The sequence below is a fragment of the Erpetoichthys calabaricus genome, chromosome 10 (genome assembly GCF_900747795.2).
Source record: "Erpetoichthys calabaricus chromosome 10, fErpCal1.3, whole genome shotgun sequence".
Lineage (NCBI taxonomy): Eukaryota > Metazoa > Chordata > Cladistia > Polypteriformes > Polypteridae > Erpetoichthys > Erpetoichthys calabaricus.
In genome coordinates, this window is record NC_041403.2 from 13,168,305 (window position 1) to 13,191,344 (window position 23,040).

Consider the following 23,040-nt stretch of genomic DNA (forward strand, 5'->3'; position numbering starts at 1 on the left):
GGCTCTTTGCTTTAAAAAGTTTGCCGACCCTTGTGCTAGGGGGTGCTGCAGGGATACATGATCCCTATTTTGTGAAAGTACTCATGAGTCTAAAATGAAAGGGTCCACTCAACCTCATTCAGGTGAGTTGAAGTATGGTGTGAAGGATGGACAATGCTCACCAGAAAGAAAGAAAGAAAGAAAGAAAGAAAGAAAGAAAGAAAGAAAGAAAGAAAGAAAGAAAGAAAGAAAGAAAGAAAGAAAGAAAGAAAGAAAGAAAAAGAATTGCGATTGTGCTTATTAAAAAGACTTAAGGTAATTTATAACAATAAAATTTGTGTTTGCACCAGGGACTTGTGTCTGTAAGGTTGTGCCTGGGGTTTGCGGTGCTGCAACACCCCTACTTGTCACACTGTTCTCCATTAAAACATGACATTCAAATATTCTCTTGCCCATTACCACAAACTACAAGGGGAAAGTAACATAAAATATATCATTTTTGGTTGGAGTATTTCTTTAAGTTAAAAAATATGATAATTGAATTTGTGACTAAAAAAGTTAAGCTGCTCCAGTGTTACAAATCAGTAAACTACATCATTGAACGCACCTCAATGTTAGATCAAGTACTGTATATATTTTCTAACTTGTATGGTGGTGGAGTTGGGTGTATAACTTTGACACACCCACAAAAAAAAGAAAAACAAAAAAAAAAAACAAAAGCAAAGTAAGTAGTTTGAAGTCTGTGTTTATTTTATATAGTGCCTTTTAAAGACAACATCATGACAAGGTGCTTTACAGATCACACTAGATTACAATAAGAGTTGCTTTTTATTCCTAGACGTGCTATTTTTGCCTGTTCTTAAGACCTGTTCTTTCATTCACATATATGCCTGGACAGCAGGCAGGTAAAGTGTCACTGGCCATCTTTATCTTTAGAATACCCAGTAAACCAGGGGGCAAAAAAGCTATCTAATACATACTGTATATGTTCAACCTAATAAACACACTATGGTGCTCTCAAGTTTTAAAAGTTCATGCTATACTATGTGTTTTCTAAAAATGAATGGAATTTGTAAATGAAGGGCTTGTAGCTTCTGTTTTTGACATGTTAGACTCTCCCTAACATTTTGCTTAGTTATTGAGTGCCACCTCTCAGTTCATGTGAAGTGGTTGCCATTTCACTAAACACAGAATGTCTCCTCATGTGCGCTACCACAGAAGTGCTCAGTTTGGAGGATACCTGTGAGGAGGCTTTTCTCCCTGAGCCCCAGCTTTTAGCCTCACACCATGCAGTATTTGCTTATGGGTGGCATTCCTACCCTCCTTGGCCTTGCGCTTCTCCCGCTGTAGCTGCAGGCGCAGAAGTTCGTCCTCCAGGCGCTCGTTCTCCATCTGTACAGCAAACAGCTCTGAGTCAATTCCCCGTGGATGAGGTTGTGACCCTGTGGGACAGAAAAAGTTGTGAATTCCTTGTGATTTTAATAATTTAATATTTATAGTACTCATAGTCTTTGTACAAATACTTTTAGCATGAAGCCCAGCTAGCAAGGCACTGTCAGAGGCACTGTACACAGGACAATGGAGGGAAAGAAGAAAACTAAAAACAGAAAATTATAGACAACCTCCCTAGTCAGCATGAATTAACTGAGGCTGCCAGAGGGTTCTTGAAGCAATTTTTTCAGGAGCACAAGAGTACTTTAGGCAAAATGGCAATAAACAAGACAGTTCTGAGTATCCTCCACACTGAGGGGTCGGACATTATGTATGCTTGAACTATATAACATGCAAATGAGCCCACATCTAGAGTGTTTTGTGCATTTCTGCTCACCCCACCACAAGAAAGACATAGTAACACATACAGCACTTGAAGCTGTGCAGAGGAGAGGAACCAGTGTGATGTAGTAGTTAAGCCTTTGGACTTCAAACCCTGAGGATGTGGGTTCAAATCCTACTACTTGACATTGTGTGACCATGAGTAAGTCACTTGACCTGCCTGTGCTACAACTGGAAAACCAAAAGAAATGCAATCAATTGTACCATAAATACAAGTGTGGCGAGCGGCTGGGGGCGGTACCCAGCAAGGACGTCCGGAAGGACCGGAAGAGGGATTACGCCTCCTCCAGACCACGAGAGGGCAACCGCCCTGGTGGCTATGGGGACCACGGGAAAGGAGCATGGAAGCTCAACCCCATAGGGCCCCGTGGTCACCACCAGTGGGCGCCCCAATGCCTGAGGAGCCCTGGCCCTCAGCACTTCCGCCACACCCGGAAGTGCTGGGGGAAAGAAGACCAGGGACACCCGGAGTGCTTCCGGGTGCACAGCCGGCACTTCCGCCACACCAGGGAGTGCTGACAGGGGCTCATTGGGAGGCACCTGGAGCACGTCCGGGTGGGTTTAAAAGGGGCTGCCTCCCTCCATTCGATGGCCGGAGTCGGGAGGAAGAAGGCAAGAGCTCGGGAGGAGAGGAAAGGAGTGGAGTGGAGGCGGACCTGAGGAAAGGCATTGTTATTGGGAGGACTGGACTTTGGGGGAGTATTGGGTTGTGTGCTGTGTCACTTATATAAATGTATAATAAGCGTGTGTTGGTGTTTCAACCTACGGTGTCCGCCTGTCTGTGTCCGGGCCAGTCTCCACACAAGTAAGTCACTGTTGTGATGTGAAATTTTGCATACAAGTTGATAAATATATTGTATGTCTTTATTTGTAACTTAGACAAAGCAATGTACTATTAGTGTTACATTATTGATAATAACAGCAATGGTTTGATGGTTTAAGAAACCCCTTCTCCCCTTTTAGGGATGAGTCTCTTTGTAATTTTACGACAGGGTTGGGGTAAGTGCCTCAAACAAGTTTGACTAATATTTCTCTGCTAAAGTCTCTCAGTCAACCCCCTCAGGAAAGCCAGACTGCCTAACTGCCAAGCTTTACCTTAACACCTGGTTTGAAGGGCAGGTGTGAAGGTATTCTATCCCCCCATTTGTCTGAAGTATTTCTGTTTGGGACTGGCTTGTATCAGAAGCCTTTAAGTACCATGACGCCCTATTGGCTCTAGGGGCTGGACAGAAAACCTATAAATTTCCTTGCTTTACCTCACTCTCTCTCTTACCAAACTGATGAAAGAGCATCTCACACCATGAACTGAAATGGACAACACAATGAAGAGCACAGCTCAGCGGCCATATTGAGACAGGCATGCGGCCTGTTCTGAAGAAAGCTGACCACAAATGATGCCTTAATTAGAGACATTTTAAGTAACTAACAAGTCTGTGTGCCGCCTGAAACTACACATCACCATTTATCAGGTTGTATGGTTGCCAATATTCAAATGTACTTTGCATAGTGTTATTATTTATGGATATTATCAATAATATATTGTTTAAATTGTAACTTAACTCCTGTTTGTCTTTTACTACACCTAATTAACTGAGGTTATAGATGTAGAAGGGAAGGTGGAGAGCAGTTATATGGTACAGTACCTTAGAAACAGTGGTAACTCTGTGAGATTTTAGGCATTCTGACAAAGGATACATATTAATAACACAAAAGGGGAAAAGTAGAGTAAAATGTCACTCTACCAAGACAAAACAGTCACCTTGGATAAAGGTGTCAGCCAAATAAGTAAATGTAAAAAGCGCATCCCAGGACTTAAGCAAATATTGTTTTGTGGCAGACTCAGGGAATCAAACCTGTTTAGTATCAAGCAGAGGACAATACATGGCAACCTAATCCAGGTCTTCAAAATCCTCAACGGCAATGATAAAGTAGATCCAGCAGAATGCTTTCAATTTAAGGGTGAATCACATACTCAAGGACACCAATTGAAATGAAGTGGAAGTGCATTTAAAGCTGACACCAGGAAGCACTTCTTTATGCAAGCTTTCATATTTCATAGAAATTCAAGAATCATGGAGTCAGCGGTGGGATTTTCAGCTGTAGCCTAGTGGTTTCTCATCATCCTCCAAAGCCACTCAGCCCCATTGAATGCTAAAGTGAATGACATGTGCTGTTAAAGACCACTGGGTGTGTGAGATGTTCCTCTCATTTTCTCATGTTAATGTGAGTTTACTTCACCCTTAAGTCACCTCGTTCAGGTCTTTCCTCCATTTTGATGACTTGTCCTTGTTGTTCAATGGAGCATTCAGGGTTAAAGGGTAACAGAAAGCATGAAAGGACAAAAGGTGTAAGTGTTGTTTCAATATGGATTTAACAAAACTGAGATAGGGAAAGGAGGCCTGGTCAAATAGCAAAAGCATATATAAATATATGAAAAAAACAAGAAAAAAGCGATATAAAATGTGAACGATGGTGGCCAAGTGCAGGGAAAATGATCAGCGCACAGGTCAGGGTGAAACAATACAAGGATGATAAAACGTACGTGGTCCAAAGTCCAAAAAATACAAGAAAACTCAAGAGAAAAGCCAAGCAAAATGACCCCTTTTATTGGCTAACTAAAAAGATTACAATATGCAAGCTTTCGAGGAAACTCAGGCCCCTTCTTCAGGCAAGATGCTTGGCTTTTCTCTATATTCATAATGGCTAACACGGTACAACACCCTAGTACTAAAGAAAACTCAAGATATTTTAGGAAAAGTTAGCAATTGTGTGCTTATCATGTGCAAGGAGACTGCGTGAATTTACAACAAAATGTGATCCAAGTAACAGTAAAGTAATTGTTGTTGCTGCGGTAGTGAATATAAAGTGTAACCAGTAAAAATCAAGAGACAGTCCATAACTTAAAAAGTGATCAGACAGTGTGAAGACTCACAGGTATTGCTACTGCAGCCACTTTCAAGAGAAGCAGGAGATAGTAGTCTAAAACAGTATTTCTTAACCTTTTTGGTGACGTGACTCACTTTTTCACATGTAAGTGTCTTTGTGTGAATTGAGTGAGATTGTCAAAGTGGAGTTGGTGCTTGGTGAATTGAGTGTGATCATCAAAGTGGGGAAGTACTGCGCACAATCATCAGAGCAATAACTCACTGCAACTGATTACCATTATAAACAATAGTAACTTGTGACCCAGTGGTTGAGAAAAACTGATCTAAAACATACAGTGCAACCCAGATTTACACACAGACACCTACTCCGTTTCTTTTCCTTATATTCTGCTTTCTGTGTACTCCGTTCCAGACCTTGCGCCTCTGCTTGCAGTTCATGCATGTGGGCCATGATGAGGGGATCATTTCCTCCACTTTGTAGATACATCAGTCGAAGGGCACTGAAACACAAGAGATCATCAAGTTATATAACATGGAGTGATCAAGGATGGCCGTGGGCAACAGTTTCATCTGAGCAGCATACAAGACAGGCTCTACCATTTTGGAGAACTAGTGGTCACGTATTCTCCAATATCATTTACAGAATTGCAAAGCTGTGACATCAGTGCAGTTTAAGGACATAAGGTTGGAATAGTTTTACTATGGCAGTTTCAGAATGGAAATTAAGGTCCTAATATGGTTAGGGCTTAGTGTTAATGGTATTTGTGAGCCCAGTGAAGTTTTAGGACATAACAACAATGCAGTTATAGGATGGATGTTACTCTAAGTTTAGGGATTAGTGTGCTTTACTTATCTATAGCATCTGAAAACCCTGATGCTCTGGATTCCCTGACCCAGTGTCTTACTTGTGTTTTTAAATGGATGAGTAATATGTTTCTCAAGCCCAATAAATAAAACACTGAAATCTTAATGGTTGGAAAAATGGAAACAGTAAAGGTTTTAGAAATAAGTTTGGTCCCTTAGCAATTGTGTAATTGTGGACTTTGACCTGAACTTTAAACTGCACGTTAACCAGATTACTGGGGGGCTGAATTTTTCAACTTAAGGAACATTGCATAGTGTTAGACCTCTTATAACACTGCAAGATTGTTTAGTCTAGTCAGCTAGATTACTGTAGTACACACCTAACTGGTCTACCTAAAAAAGACATCAATCAGTGACAGTTAGTTCAGAATTTAGCAGCAAGAAAGGTAAATAGAAAAAGGAAATCTGAGCACATCTCACCAGCTTGGCATCGTTACATTGGTTACCGGTGTCCTTTTGAAGTGATTTTAAAATACTGCAAATGATATAAAAAGTTTTAAATAATCTCTCTTCTTCCTATATTTTGAAATGTCTGTCCCCCTACACTCTAAGTAGTAACCTTAAAACATCTAATAGGGGTCTGCTTATTATTCCAAGAGCCAAGCTTAAAATAAATGGTGTGGTAGTATTTTGTAATACTTACCAATAGAGATATGCCAGGCTTACATAGTGTGTCATTTTTAAAAAAGTCCTAAAAAACACTTTTTAATTTGTTTTTTTCATGGTGACATTTTAGTTGTACTTCCATTAGACTATACAGTAATCCCTCGCTACTTCGCAGTTCACTTTTCGCGGATTCACGACTTCGCAGATTTTATATGTGAACATATCTAAATTCATAACGCGGATTTTTCGCTGCTTCGCGGGTTTCTGTGGACAATGGGTCTTTTTACTTGCTTCCTCAGTTGGTTTGCCCAGTTGATTTCATACAAGAGATGCTATTGGTGGATGGCTGAGAAGCTACCCAATCAGAGCACGCAGTTAAGTTCCTGTGTGCTGCTGATTGGCTCAGCGACGGAGTGTTGCATTAACCAGGAAGTCTCATCTCACTCATTCATCATTAACGTGCTAATGCTTCAGGGGCCGTGTCCAAGCACCAACAGAAGATGCAAATGATTGCAGAAAAGGTAAAAGTTTTGGATATGTTGAAGGAAGGAAACAGCTACACAGGACATCGATTCTTTTTATTTAAAAAGGAGGAAAAGCATATAAGATCTACGGCTGCAGTGTCCTTTAACCAGGGTGCAAAACGAGTTGCAAGTGGACGTGATAAGGCAGTAGTCTGGATGGAATCTGCTTTAGGAATCTTTGCAACAAGGTCGACGACGTCATGACCGCCTACAAGCTGCTACGTGTACTTCGCTATACAGTAAATGTAAACTTATCTACCGATTTCATATTGCTTAGCAGTTGTCCCTGTTTTTAATAGAGTAAACGGTGGGTTGTAAACAATACAGGGAGGGTTTAAAAACGTCCAAATACACGTTAAATAATTAAATAAATATTGTGTCCCTACTTCGCGGAAATTCAGTTATCGCGGTCGGCCTTGGAACCTATCTCCCGCGATAAGTGAGGGATTACTGTACATGCATAGATTTATTATATTCTACATAGATTTGCAATCATTACTAATCTGTAATTTTCTCTGTTTTTTTTCCAGACTTTCTGTGATCAAAAGAATTTCCAACTTCCTGTGATGCTCGAATGAAAGTGGATGCCCCAAATCTCTGGGAGGAAGCCTGGAAACAATTAGATTCAACTTAAACATATTTTTGTTAGGTACAGTAGATGCCTTATAGGGGCTGGGAGGTCTTTTGGCCTCAGACTCAAAAAAAAATGCTCAAATTTCCATTCATTTACCTAATATCTCTAGTTAACTAACTAGTTTCATATGGCTTCATTTACCAAAAACTGTGAAAGTCATTAAAACAAATACACATGTATAGTGCTCATAAAATACAAACTTAAATGTGAATATACAGTGCATCTGGAAAGTATTCACAGCGCATCACTTTTTCCACATTTTGTGATGTTACAGCCTTATTCCAGAATGGATTAAATTCATTTTTTTGCTCAGAATTCTACACAAAACACCCCATAATGACAACATGAAAAAAGTTTACTTGAGGTTTTTGCAAATTTATTAAAAATAAAAAAATTGAGAAAGCACATGTACATAAGTATTCACAGCCTTTGCCATGAAGCTCGAAATTGAGCTCAGGTGCATCCTGTTTCCCCTGATCATCCTTGAGATGTTTGTGCAGCTTCATTGGAGTCCACCTGTGGTAAATTCAGTTGACTGGACATGATTTGGAAAGGCACACACCTGTCTATATAAGGTCCCACAGTTGACAGTTCATGTCAGAGCACAAACCAAGCATAAAGTCAAAGGAATTGTCTGTAGACCTGCGAGACAGGATTGTCTCCAGGCACAAATCTGGGGAAGGTTACAGAAAAATTTCTGCTGCTTTGAAGGTCCCAATGAGCACAGTGGCCTCCATCATCCGTAAGTGGAAGAAGTTTGAAACCACCAGGACTCTTCCTAGAGCTGGCCGGCCATCTAAACTGAGCGATAGGGGGAGAAGGGCCTTAGTCAAGGAGGTGACCAAGAACCTGATGGTCACTCTGTCAGAGCTCCAGAGGTCCTCTGTGGAGAGAGGAGAACCTTCCAGAAGGACAACCATCTCTGCATCAATCCACCAATCAGGCCTGTATGGTAGAGTGGCCAGACGGAAGCCACTCCTTAGTAAAAGGCACATGGCAGCCCGCCTGGAGTTTGCCAAAAGGCACCTGAAGGGCTCTCAGACCAGGAAGAAGGAAAATTTTCTGGTCTGATGAGACAAAGATTGAACTCTTTGGTGTGAATGCCAGGCGTCACATTTGGAGGAAACCAGGCACCGCTCATCACCAGGCCAATACCATCCCTACAGTGAAGCATGGTGGTGGCAGCATCATGCTGTGGGGATGTTTGCCAGAGGCAGGGACTGGGAGACTAGTCAGGATAAAGGGAAAGATGACTGCAGCAATGTACAGAGACATCCTGGATGAAAACCTGCTCCAGAGCGCACTTGACTTCAGACTGGGGCGACGGTTCATCTTTCAGCAGGACAACGACCCTAAGCACACAGCCAAGATATCAAAGGAGTGGCTTCAGGACAACTCTGTGAATGTCCTTGAGTGGCCCAGCCAGAGCCCAGACTTGAATCTGATTGAACATCTCTGGAGAGATCTTAAAATGGCTATGCACCAATGCTTCCCATCCAACTAAGGGTCTTGCTCAGGGGCCCAGCAGAGTAGGATCTCTTTTGGCAGTGACAGGGATTCGAACCGCCAACCTTCTGGATACCGGCACAGATCCTTAGCCTCAAAGCCACCACTCCGCCCCGTAAGTGCCATCACAAGAAGGTTTGCTGTGTCTCCCAGCAGTCTCAAAAGCTGGAAGGAAATGGGCCATTACACAAGTAGAGCTAGACAGGGATGTAGAAGGGCATCAACCCAGTAGCAGGACTGTTATCTGCTCCTTTGTGTGAGGAAGAACAGGAGGAACACTGCCATAGCCCTACAAAGTGACCTCCAGCTGGCTACTGGTGTGCATGTTTCTAAACAAACTGTCAGAAACAAACACCATGTTGATGGCATGAGGGTCCAACGTCCTCTACGTGAAAATCTGCTCACAGCCCATCCTGTGCAGCTTGAAAGGCAGTCACCAGAGAATGGCACAATTGGCTGCTCTGCCATTGGCACTCCGTTCTCTTCACAGACGAGAGCTTTTTCACACTGAACACATTTGGCAGATGTGAAAGAGTCGGGAGATGCCATGGTGAACGTTATGCAGCCTGTAACATCATCAGGCATGACCGCTTTGGCAGTGGGTGAGTGATGGCTCGAGGAGGCATATCCTTGGAGGGTTGCACTGACTTCCACGTGCTAGGCAATGGTGCCCTGACTGCTATTACGTACTAGGATGAAATCCTCAGAACTTATGCTGGTGCAGTGGGCCCTGGGTTGAGAACATTTGGGACGTTCTGTATTGGTGCATCCGGTACCACCATGTAGCACCAAAGACTATCTAGGAGCTCGCTGGTGCCCAGGTCCAGGTCTGGGATGAGATCGCCCAGTACACTATCCTCTGTCTCATCAGGAGGGGCCATACACAATCCTGAGTCACTTTAGGAATTGCTGGGATGAAACTGAAGTTGGACCAGCCAGTGATTTCAAATATTTGACTTTGATTTTCAGTGTGATGTTGAATAAGCCCTCGATTGGTTGGTGATTTTAGTTTTCATTGACTGTTGTTACATTGTTTTGTTCTCAACAAATTACACCGTACTAATAAAGATTTTCTATTTGAATATTTCATTCATTGTGTGATTTAAGTGTTGCCTTAATTTTTTGACTAGTATGTATATACCAGTTCAGTTCATAATCCATTTAAACCAGCAGATTACAAAGTAAATGTTAAATAAGTAATAAAACAGATGCTATGAAAGAGCCCCAGCAGCTTTTCTTGACACACTTTTGTAGAACAATTTGGGTAAAACTACCGTATATACTCACGTATAAGTTGGGTCTTGAAACCTGAAAAACTGATCATAAAATCAGACCCCGACTTATACACTTGTTCAAAAATACAAAACTTAAATTTATTTATTTATTTTTTTACATCTTCATGCTTCCTCCAATCTCGCACCAGTTTCTCAGACACATCCAATTTTGTTGCAGCAGTGCAGTTACCAATTTCTTTCGCCACTTCAACAACTTTTAATTTAAAACCAGCCTCATATTTTCTTCTGATCAAATGCTCCATTGTAGATAAGGCATGCTCTTACGATAAAGGTGTATGAGCATGTGAGACACAAAGAACATAAAACAATGTAAACGTCACTTTGGAATAGTTCGGGTATTACCGTGTGGTCACGTAGGCACAATACATAGAAAAACAGGCCGTGTGCTCCGTGGTTACTCTCTCAGGTGGGCGTCAGCATATCATAATCTCTTGGACCAATAGTGTGAGTTTTCCGCATTCCACCTATACGACTGACATTATAAAATACTGGAAATTATACGGTAAAATCAAGCCCCGACTTATCCGCAGGAGAACTTAAACGCAAGTATATACGGTATATAGTAACATATTTAATATATGATATTTCTACTTATTATGTTACATTGCTTGCATTTTCTTTTTATTATATTTTATACAGTATGTTATACAGCTCAAACTACTACACATCCTGTAGAACATAATGGGTGGAGCACTGAGAGCACCTATGCTAACATGGAGTAGGAGTTTGCATCCAGCTGAATTCCAGTGAGGTTTTCCTGGCCTACTCTGACATGGACTGTATGCTTAATGATTATTTAATACAAACTAAGTATAAAATTATTTGTGTTGTGATTGATTGATGTTGTTGTGGTGGCTTTGAGGTGGCACTGTAAATTGAAAGATCTTTCTATAGCAGGGGTGGGCAAAGTCATTCCTGGAGGGCCGCAGGTTTTTGTTCCAACCCAGTTGCTTAATTAGAAAACAATTCTTGCCAATAATTACATTTCATGGCTTGTTAGTGCTTTAACTCTACTATGTCAGGTCATTCTCATATCCCAGATTTTTTTTTCCATTCTAAGGATATCATCCAAATACTTAGAAGTGTAAAACGGATGGGTAATTCTCAATCCTTCACTTTTTTCTCTTCTCTTTCCTTCCAAGTATTTAATTAAACCAAATAGTGCACGATAAATGCACACAGGTGTAAAGGGTAACAAGCAAAATGAATAACTGCTGGTTTCTTTTGTCATTTGCCTCTTATTGCTAATAAGGAGCAATTAAAAACTGAGAATGCAGCTGTTTAAGACTTAAATAAGTAATAAGGGTTCAAAATCTTAATGAGGGAGATAACTAAAATGAAGCAGAAGATGTTTCTAGAGCAGGGATCCTCAATCACAGTCCTGGAGGGCTGCAGGTTTTTATTCTCACCCAGTTGCTTAATTAGAAAGCAATATTTGCCAATAATTTAATTTCGTGGCTTGTTAGTGCTTTAACTCTGCTATGTCAGGTCCTTCTGATATCCTAGATTTTCTTCCCCTTTCTAAGGATATCATCCAAATGATTTGAAGTCTAAAATGGAGGAGTAATTCTCAGTCCTTCACTTTTTTCTCTTCACTGTCCTTTAAAGTATTTAATTAAACCCAATAGTGCCTGATAAATACACACAGAGGTGTAAATGGTAACAAGCTAAATGGAGAAATGCTGGTCTCTTTTGTCATTTGCATGTTATTGCTAATTAGGAGCCATTAAAAGCCAAGAATACAGCTGTTTAAGACAAAAATAAGTGAATAGGGTTCAAAATCTTAATGAGCGAGACCACTAAAGTGAAGCAGAAGTGTCACTTGAGCAATAAGGGCTTCTTATTAAGTAATTGGGTTGGAGCAAAAACCTGCAGCCACTGCGGCCCTCCAGGAATGACTTTGCCCACCCCTGTTCTATAGTGTATTTAACAACACTGAACCTCCTCCATTTGCGGAGACCGTTGGACATAGTATTACACTATTGAATTGAAAGAATTCTGCTGGATCAGCTTAATCAATGCAAAGAATTTTAAATGCTTTGATGACATCCTTTTTTTGCTTCTGCACATTTTCATTAATAAGAATGTTATTTCAATGGATAGGTCCCTAAATTCTTTTTCATTTCTACTTGTATTTATAATAAATTATCCTTTTTCCTATGTATAGAACTTTGGACCTTTCTGCATTAAGCTGCACTTTCCAAGTGTTCACTCAGTACTGAAGATCGCCCAGGTCTAATAACATAATCTACACTCAAGTGTGTGCGCAAATTTAAATGTGGATGTGGACAATTAAAGTGGTTCTTATATAGTACCTGTTTGCATGCGTTAAGCTGGCCAGACCTTATCAGTTCACAGCAGTGTCTCTTCCTTTCACATTTTGGACATTTCTAGATCTTCTCTAGCTAACTACTATTAGCCTCCCTGGGTAGAATTTGAAAGCTAAGAGTATCTTTAATATTTGACTGAAGTTACGTCCACATTATTACATTTTCATTTAAAAATTCTGTTTTTTGCCTTTTGTCCACACTACACTGGCATTTTCAATGTCTGATAATGGAGACTTTTGAAAACGCTCTCCAGAGCCATATATGTCTGAAAACACAGGCACGGTGTTGCAATGTGGATAGGTGAAAACGTAGGCTTTTGAAATGTATTGTTATGTGTCTCTTCGCTGATTGGATCCTGCTGATTACAATATCTCATTTCCTGATTCGTCACCCAACAAGGAAGAAAATCTTATTCAAACATGGAGGATGTAGAGGAGTTGCTTTCAATGGTGCTTATTGTGTTGCTTACATGTATGCATCTTAATTGCGTTTTTTCCAGTCTGAAATACATGTGCAAAAGTAAAATAATTTACCGGTCACTATAGTTTTTCAATAAATCCCATGGCTGTCAACATTACTGTCTCTTCAAGGATTTTTCCGCAGTTGCGCACATGCCCAGCGTCAACAAACGGCTGTCATATACGTTTCGGTTGTTTTTGTGTTGAAGGAGATCATTTCGTAAGTGATGTGAAACTGTTAATGTGGACATTTTTTAATTAAAAGACGGTAGTGGTGAAGTAGCCCTGTGACAGCACAGGGCTCTGTTTATACTCTTTTCAGTTGCTCCACCAAAGAGGAACTGTTTCACAAAAACCATCGTGCTAAAATTGTGTTTAAGTGTCCATGAAGGGAAGGAAATTCATCCTAGGTAAATCACTTCTTACTTGGGACTCAAAAACAAAACCAGTTTTTCTGGTGTCACCCTGACCTGTCCCATTTTACAGGCTGGCAACAATGATAACGATAGATAGATAGATAGATAGATAGATAGATAGATAGATAGATAGATAGATAGATAGATAGATAGATAGATAGATAGATAGATGTGAAAGGCACTATATATAAATGAACTGATAGATAGATAGATAGATAGATAGATAGATAGATAGATAGATAGATAGATAGATAGATGTGAAAGGCACTATATATAAATGAACTGATAGATAGATAGATAGATAGATAGATAGATAGATAGATAGATAGATAGATAGATAGATAGATAGATAGATAGATAGATAGATAGATAGATAGATAGATAGATAGATAGATAGATAGATAGATCTAGTCATCCCGGCCAATACCCCCAGGCCGCCAGATGGAGCTCTCCTGGCAGCATGGAAGTTCCCTGAATTCCAGCAGGGCCTCATGGACCTTGTAGTTTTTATAACCAGCCCTGCTGGATACCATGGGGACCACCAAGGGACGCTGTAGGGAGGCTCAGGGAATACTACATGCCCTATAACCCGGAAGTGCGTCTAGGTCACATGGACAAAAGGAACGACGTACTTCCGGGATGAAGAAGAGGATTTTTATCTGACCCGGAAGTGATAAGGAATCACATGGACTACGGGATTGAACACACTTCTGGGTCAGGGAATATAAAAGGACCATGGGTAATCCCAGACTTTATTAATCTCAAGGGGAAATTCACACAAGAAAAGACTGCATTGTCTGCAGGTGTCACCTTACCTGATCTCAGAAGACAGGGTGCCATCTCTGATGGCGGTGGGCATCATGTTAAATGACACATGCAGGTCCTTCCTCTCCATGGGGTTAGAAGGGTGTGAGCTGGTGTGGGCAACGTGGTCAGCTTTAGTCCTATGGAAAAGAGTCAGCAAGTTAAAACAAATGATGATCCAACAGCTCACAGTGGAGAAGTGGCAAGTACTAAGAGCCGTGGGCTTTCATGATCACTGGGGGCACCAAAGTTGTACTTTTTTGTAACACCAGAGCTGCCTAAAATGCATGTAGAGATTGAAATTATCCCCAAGGATAACAGATGTACAGTACATTTATTATTATGCAAGAAATAACTGTATGACTTTTCATCAACCACAAGGTGGCAGCAGATGTACATGTGAAGGATTAATCAACTCAACCAGCAGAAGTAAGAGAGCTGCACTTTCATTAATCCTTAAACAGAAGAGAAGTGTGTATAGAGCTTCAAAATAACCATAGCAATAATAGACTTACTTATTAGGCAATTTATAACCTCCCAGGGCATAAATTATTACTGATTAAGACAATATTTAACTATGGAAGGAAGATTGTCATTTGGGCCAGGAAGGACTGGACTGTAAAAGATAAATTAGTTTTCTGGATGGTGGTGGGAGTCTCTCAAACCTCCCGTACAAACTATTCAGTTGATTAGGTAGGATTAGTCTCAGGTAGGTGATTTTCATTTATATTTAGTAATCTAATGTAGCCTGTTCTGAAGAGAGAAACAGTCATTGGTGGGAACTTTGTTTCTATTGGTACAGCTTAGCTATTAGCTAAACAAATGAGCCTGGTGGATTGAATGGTCTTCTGTTTGTCAGATTTCTCAAATTTCAGCTTGTTTTCCTATTTCTTTGTTCTCATCTCAGCTTAATGTTATTTTAGATAATATCAGTGGAAAGTTTTTTCACATTTTTTTATATTGCAACCTTATGCTTAAATAATTTCAATTCCTTTTTTCCTAATCAAACAACACTTGATACCTCAGAATGACTAAGCAAAACAAGATTTTATGAATTTGTGCAAATGTATTAAAAATAAAAAATGAAATATTCCATCCATTATCCAACCCACTATATCCTAACTACAGGGTCACGGGGGTCTGCTGGAGCCAATCCCAGCCAACACAGGGTGCAAGGAGGGAAACAAACCCCAGGCAGGGCACACACACACACACTAGGGACAATTTAGGATCGCCAATGCACCTAACCTGCATGTCTTTGGACTGTGGGAGGAAACCGGAGCGCCCGGAGAAAACTCATGCAGACACAGGGAGAACATGCAAACTCCACACAGGGAGGACCTGGGAAGTGAACCTGGGTCTCCTAACTGCGAGGCAGCAGTGCTACCCACTGCACCACTGTGTCATGAAATATTCCATTAACACAAATATTGAGACCTTCTGCTATGACACTTGAAATCTGGCCCAGGTGCACCCCATTCTTTTGATTATCATTGAGACGTTTCTACTCCTCATCTCGAGTTCACCTCTGGTCAATTCCATTGATTGGACTGATTAGGAAAGATATACACCTGTCCATAGAAGGTACCGCAGGTGAGCAAAACCCAAGCCATGAGGGTTTTCTCTTCTGTTCTTTTTCTGGTTTTCTGTGGTGGTGATCTACATCACTACCACCTGATCAAAGCACTGTGATGCCCCTGCATTGATGGATTAAAGGCCAGAAATCCACATGACTTTCATCATCAAGTTCTTCCATGTGAAACCTGATTGTAAGGTCATTTATGTTAGGTAGAATGACTAGAGGGGCCTGAGCTGTCTTGTGGCCTAGAAACCCCTGCAGATTTTATTTTTTTCTCCAGTTTTTTTTTTTTGTTTTTTCTGTCCTCCCTGGCCATCGGACCTTACTTTTACTCTATGTTAATCAGTGTTCCCTAATTCTATTTTCTTATTTATTTTGTCTTTTTTCTCTTTCTTCATTATGTAAAGCACATTGAGCTACATCATTTGTATGAAAATGTGCTATAGAAATAAATGTTGCAGACAAGATTATGTCAAAGCACAGATCTGGGGAAGGCTGCAAGAAAATGTTTGCAGCATTCGGGTTTCCCAAGGGTATGGTGTCCTCCATAATCTTTAAATGGGAGAACTTTGGAATAACCGAAGGCCTTCTTAGAGCTGGCCACCTGGTGAAACTGAGCAGTTGAGGGAGATGGACCAGGACAAGAAAGGTGAACAAGAATCCAGTAGTCACTCTGGCTGAGCTCCAGACAGCCTTTGTGGGGATGGCAGAAACTTCCAGATGGACATCCACAACTGTAACACTCCACTGATCTGGACTTTCTGACAGAGTAGCCAGATGACACATTAAAGCACTTTAGAAGTTTGCAAAAAAAAAAAACAAAAAAAACCCAGGCACACCTAAAGGACTCTCATACTGTGAGTAACAAGATTCTCTGGTCTGATGAAACTAAGACTGAATTGTTTTGGCCTCAATTCTAAGTGGCAAATCTGGAATCCAATCTAACCATTCTAATGATGAAGCATGGTGGTGGCGGTATCAGGGACTGGGAAACTAGACAAGGTTGTGGGAAAGCTAAAAAGAGCAAAATATAGAAATAACCTAAATGAAAACCTGCTCAAAGCATTCTGAATCTCAGACTGGACCAAAGGTTCACAAAGCAAAGACAACACAGGAGTGTCTAACAAATGTTCTTGAGTGGCTGATAATTAAACCCAATCAAATGTCTCTGGAGGGTCCTGAAAGTAGCTGTCCATTGATGGACTCAATTCAACCTGACAGAACTTGAGAATATTTGCAGAAAAGAATGGCGAAAATTCTCCATATCCAGCTATGTGAAGTTCTTGTGTCAAACCAAGAAGACTCCAGGCTGGAGTCACTGTCAAAGTTCTGAGGTAAGGGTCTGAAGACTTGTGTCCATGTGAGATTTTCTTTTAAATTATTGTTACTAAATTTTCAAAAATTCCTAAAATCTCAGCTTGCTTTGTCATTCCAGGGTACACTGTGTTACTTTATGAGGGAAAAAATAAATTCAAAGATTTTAGCGTAAGGCTTCAACATACTAAAATGTGAAATAGAGTGAAGGTTTCTGATTCACTATATATGACATTACTTTATTACTACTAGGGGGCATTGGAGATGCATGTTGCACTTTAAATAACCCTACTGTAATTCTCCACAACAACTGGTGAAGAGGTGCACATGAGGCTTTTTAGTGACATGTAGGTGCCACCAAAAGTGCAGTCAATGCACTTTATTAGCTAAAAAAATACCATGGACTACCAGATATGAACATTACACCTCTAATAATCCAAATACACCAGCCAAGTAGACCAATGTATAACCTTAACTTAAATCCATCCCCAAACACACCTCACTTCCTTATGGTGGTTAATGCAAAAAATGGTTTTGACTACTCCTGAAGGATAGGAAGTGCACATATAACTCTGCAACCCCCAGCGGACAGTGGAAGCACATGTAAAATGATCTGTAATTCCAAACAAAATCTATAGAGTTATTTATGGGAGAAACCAGAAATGCTATATACTGGTTATATTTTAGCTATAGGTTTATGCTGATCCTCACCCAGCAAAATATTATATTTTTGGTATTTGCTTATATAGTTTAGAACTTTTGAAGCCAAAGCCCATTTGGCCCAGTGTAGGCAGAAGCCAGCCAGTTGAGTGGCCACTCAGGCTGCAGAGGAATGAATCTTTTCAGGATGGGCTGGTTTTAGATTCTAGCCTGCTTTGAGGTAACATTTTGGAGACCTCACTCCACTTTGGCTCTTTTGAGTGTTGCATGCATAAAATATACTCACGTGGCTTCGGCCTGAAGGGCCTCAATCTGCTGCCGCAGGTCATCTAAACCTTGCTGATTGCGTTCTTCTTGTGCCCTCAGCTCCAGGAGAACACGCTCAATATGGGCAGCAGCCGAGTCTCGACTTGCCAACTCTGACAGCCTCCGTCTAATCTCTGAAAAGCGAGACGAGTCACAGTATTAGAACACACACCATAGGTAGAACAATGAGCCTGAAAACGCGGATGAAAATTCACCATCTCTCTTTTGCTCCAGTTCCTGGTTGCGAGCTTGTATTTCAGCCAAGTGTTGTTCGTGTGTGTCCACCATCTCCCGCACCTGTTCTTTGAGCTCCCATTCACGGTTCAAGGAATGAGTCACCTCAACCTAAAAATAGAGCCAGGACAGAGAAATAGTGAGCTAGGCTGGCATGGAGTGTCCCAGGAAGGACATGCATCAGAAGCACTGTACCTGTGGCTCCCACTGCACTGGCTTGGTTGACATGCTTTCCTGGATGGACATCCTGAGTCTCTGAAACTGAAACACATTCAATTAGTCATCAGTAAGCCAGACATGGAAATGTCCCCTTCAGCAGGGGGGGCCAAAGTGCTATGAGACAGCTGGTCTATGACAATGACACTGCCAAAGCTCACCTCATTAGTGAGTTTTCTCAGAGCCAGACTTTCTGATGCCAGCACATCATGGCCATGAGAGTCCTGCTGTGGGCCCCTCAGCTTTTCATTTGCGACTTCTGGCACTTGTGGGTCCCTCCTCGCCAATCTGTCTCTTTGCTGTCGTAGCTGGAAAGACACAAGGTATCAGCAATGCTGCCATCCCATGTGATTGAGGTTATTTTTCACAGGATGCTTTTAAAAACACATGAGCACCACATTTCAGTGTGTACAAGCAAAAACAGAAGATTTTTGAAAATACTGACTCCTTCACACTCTGTTTGGTCATACTGATCATGAGGCTCTTCCCTGATGGGATCCTGCTCATTACAATGTCTCATTCATTGATTGGTCACCCCTCATGGACGAAACACATATTCCAACATAGGAAGCATGGAATAGTTGAGTTCCATGGCCCTTGTTGTGTTATTTATCTGTATGCATCTAAATTATGTTTGGTTGAAATTGTGGTCAAGAGACTACTCACACTGCATGATAGAGTTGCCAAGTATATGTGCTCTAACCGCACAAGCACGTTTAATCCAACAAACATCCCATGACGTTAGTGCTCATACACTACGTGTACAATGCACATCCACTGTGATCACTGCACACTGAATTTCAAAAAATCTGATGGCAACATCAGAAAATTGGCTCATGAGACTACACACGACAAGAAAGCCAAATGAAATTTTTGACATGACAGAAATTCTACCGATTGTGCGACAATCAGATAATGCAAACCCCTCGCAATACTACACATGAAATGAAAGGTAACGAAGCCGATCTTCAGGCAGACTCAGGAAATGAACAGCAAATTGTGTTTAAAATCATTCCAAAATTTCACATTGTCTGCACAGTTAAAGATGTCTATGATGTGTGCATGCCCAGTGTAGGTAGACGATTATGTCATATGCATTTTCGGTCATTTATTGTGGATGAAAAATACTTTCGTAAACGATGTGAAAATGCTAGTATGGGTGGAGATCATTTGCGTTTACAAACATTGTTTTTAATTGAAAACACAGTAGTGTGGACGTAGCCTTAGAGTACGGTGTTGCTGTTTATATTTATTTAATTAACAAAGCCATTATTAGAATGAACCTGTGGCAGTTCAACATAGCACCTAAGTGTATTCGTGTCGTGAAAAGTGACCATTCTGCATTATGATGGTCAGATGTCCAAGGTGGCGTGGCTTTTTGTTTGCAGATTGCATATTCATGTATGACGTGATTTGTATACTTAAGATAAGCATATCTTAACTTATCGTGTTCTCCATAGTTCATTTATAGCATACAGTGGTGTTAGAAAGTTTGTGAACCATTTAGAATTTTATTTATTTCTGCATTAATAGAACTTAAAAACTGATTCATTTTTTTATCCATTTTAAAAAACTGATGAAGAGAACCAAGTTGAAGAGAAGAAGTTAGAACCTTTCTGCACCACTCTATTCCATAAGACCAGAGTACGATTTTGTTGTCCAGCCAACACTGGAGTACAGCCTGAAGTTGAACTTTTTCATTTTTCACAGTAAGTAGTTTTCATACTGGCGCATCCTGCTCTGACCTTCAAGGGGGAACCCCGACCCCTTAATCTCTGATCTCCAATGTAATATATGAATATATGGAATGTATGAATATCATTGCGTTTGGAACTATAAGGGGAATCATCACTCCTTCCATCCGCTCTCAATTCTAATGTTCGAATATCATTCCGATCGAAAGTCCTAGGTGAGGAAATCAATTGATTGAGACAATGTGCAAAATATGGTACACAGTGGCAAAGAACCAAGAATCCAACAAAAACAGAGAGTGCCGACACTTACTGTATTTGTTTCCACTACAGGCACTGCAACATTAAAGGGACCCCAGCATAGTATGGGGTAATTCTTTCACCGATAAAAAACTGTATCCCAGACTCGGAAACCATGGGGCACATTGAACTCGGTCAAATCTAGAGAGGACTGTGGCATATCTAACACAGTGGTAAAAAATTGGGCTAGGCCACAGCTAAGCGGGTGTTAATGGTGTCTACCGAGTGTCTTGTCAAACCCACCCAAGCGTGGACTGTCCTGACTCCATCAGATTGAGGACGCAACTGCCTACAGTGCAGGACTTTCACCAGAACAAAATGTAGTGTATTTGATAGAGGCACTGGCGAATTAAGTGTTTTTGACCATGTCATACATACAGTCTTCATTTCCATGATTACACTTTGGTATCTCAGCTTAAAAAGATAGATAGATAGATAGATAGATAGATAGATAGATAGATAGATAGATAGATAGATAGATAGATAGATAGATAGATAGATAGATAGATAGATAGATAGATGTGAAAGGCACTATATATCATATGATCAATCATTACTAGTGTGTTGAATGGCTGTCATTCACATATGTCTGCAAAGCCCCATTTTCAGCAGCCATTCCCTCAGTATCCTAATGATAAATTCCCTTAGCTTTGCCTTAATTAGTCGTATTTATATGCTAATTGGTTATTAGAGAAACCTTTGCAATTGCATTAGCCTCTGATAGTGTAGTATATGTCATCCCAGCCAATACCCCCAGGCAGCCAGAAGGAGCTCTCCCGGCAGCCTGGCAGTTCCCCGAATTCCAGCAGGGCCTCATGGACCTTGTAGTTTTTATAACCAGCCCTGCTGGATACCATGGGGACCACCAAGGGATGCTGTAGGGAGGCTCAGGGAATACTACGTGCCCTATAACCCGGAAGTGCGTCTAGGTCACATAGACAAAAGGAACGACGTACATCCGGGATGAAGAAGAGGATTTTTATCTGACCTGGAAGTGATAAGGAATCACATACTGTATGATAGTATGTGTGTTAGTGATCCTGCACAAATGTAGACCCATACCTGCACCTTCTTATGATATTATACAGTGCCTTTCAACGCTCACATACTATCCCAATGTGCCTTACATGACTTCTAGTTGGACGGGGATGTCAAACTTGATGGCCACATTTGCTGATCTAGACACCTTGAGGATACCAGATTGGTTGACTAGGAATCACTTGGATGACAAATTTCCTGATGGTATGTGCTATAGAAGGGTGCTATATAAAAGAAAAAGTTGTCTATATAGTACTTTTCATACTCTACACTACAAAGTAACAATTTAGTAACATCAGGGCTCACTTCTGACTTGGTCTATGATTTGAGTTAAGCCAGTGACACATTTTATGATGTCTGGTTCAAGGGGATGTCAAATTTGATGACTAGATTGCGAATCTCATTTCCTTAAGGATGCCAGATTAGACAACTAGGAATTACAGGGCATGACAAATTATAACATGGTGTGTGCTATAGAAAGGTTGTTTCATGGTGCCTTTCTTACTTTACACTACAAAGTAGGAATTAAACAAAATCAAAGATTAGCACTAACTTGCCGTATGATGAAAGTTAAGCCAGCGGCACGTTACAGGATAGAGAGGATGTCAGACTTGATAACTGGATCAAGTCTGATGCCAGATTCCACCATAAGAAGGTGAGGCATGGTTGGGAATGGATTGAGTTAAGGTTACAAATAGGTCTACTTGGATAATGTGTTTGGGTTGTTAGAGGTGCTCTGTGCATTTTTGGTGACCCATTGGGTTTCGATGAGGTAATAAAATGTTTTATGTGCACTTTTGGTGGCACCTACAGGATGAACAAAAAACCTTATATGCACCCCCAAAGCAAATAGTGGTAGAGAATTACAATGGGGGGTCATTTAAAGTGCAACATGCATCTCTGCCCCCTAGTGGTAATAAAAAAAGTTATGTAATTATGTTTTCACTGAGGATTAAAACAATTCTGCTTTTAGTAGAAGGAGTTATTGAAAGCTATACAAGTATTTATAAAGTGAGTCATATAATTTGTCATCCCCTGTGATTTAAAATCATGTAATCAGACATCCACAAGCACCAAGATCAGAAACACAGTCATCAAGTTTGACATGCCCTCCGAATACAAGTCATGTAATGTGGTGCCGGCAGCTCAGATCATACACCAAATCAGTGGTGAGCCCTGATTTTGTTAAATTGATACTTTGTAGTGTAAACTATGAAGGGCACTATATAAACAACATTTTACTTTATGAAGGACATTTCTGTTGTCTACACCATTTTACATATGTCAGGCCTTACAGAAATACATTTCTTTACACCTTTATTTGTACAATTGCAGCACTAACAAGTTAAGGGACTCACTCATATGTGGAGAAACCTGGATGTGGTATGTGGTGAAAACTGGACTTTTTGTCTTGATGTTTTATATCTTTCCACTGTGTGCACTTTGTGTAGAATCATTACATACTGTACTTCTGAAGTGTGAGCACTAGCAGTTTATGTAATTCAATCAGAGTCAGGTAAGGAGTCATAGACGAGTGTCAAACCTGTTACCCTGTGATTCTATATGGT

The 23,040-nt window shown here is 40.7% G+C and overlaps 1 protein-coding gene across 2 annotated transcripts in view; it reads right to left on the reverse strand.

Moving 5' to 3' along the window:
* LOC114658825 (uncharacterized) overlaps positions 1 to 23,040 on the reverse strand; it is a 148,679-nt gene that overhangs the window by 124,347 nt on the left and 1,292 nt on the right. For both annotated transcript variants that reach the window (XM_051932700.1, XM_051932701.1), the window contains exons 2-8: positions 18,605 to 18,751; positions 18,423 to 18,488; positions 18,209 to 18,338; positions 17,974 to 18,127; positions 14,146 to 14,274; positions 5,064 to 5,197; positions 1,299 to 1,421 (exon numbers count right to left, since the gene is read on the reverse strand). In XM_051932700.1, the coding sequence (XP_051788660.1) occupies positions 1,299 to 1,421; positions 5,064 to 5,197; positions 14,146 to 14,274; positions 17,974 to 18,127; positions 18,209 to 18,338; positions 18,423 to 18,488; positions 18,605 to 18,751 (883 nt within the window). The remainder of the gene's footprint in view (positions 1 to 1,298; positions 1,422 to 5,063; positions 5,198 to 14,145; positions 14,275 to 17,973; positions 18,128 to 18,208; positions 18,339 to 18,422; positions 18,489 to 18,604; positions 18,752 to 23,040) is intronic.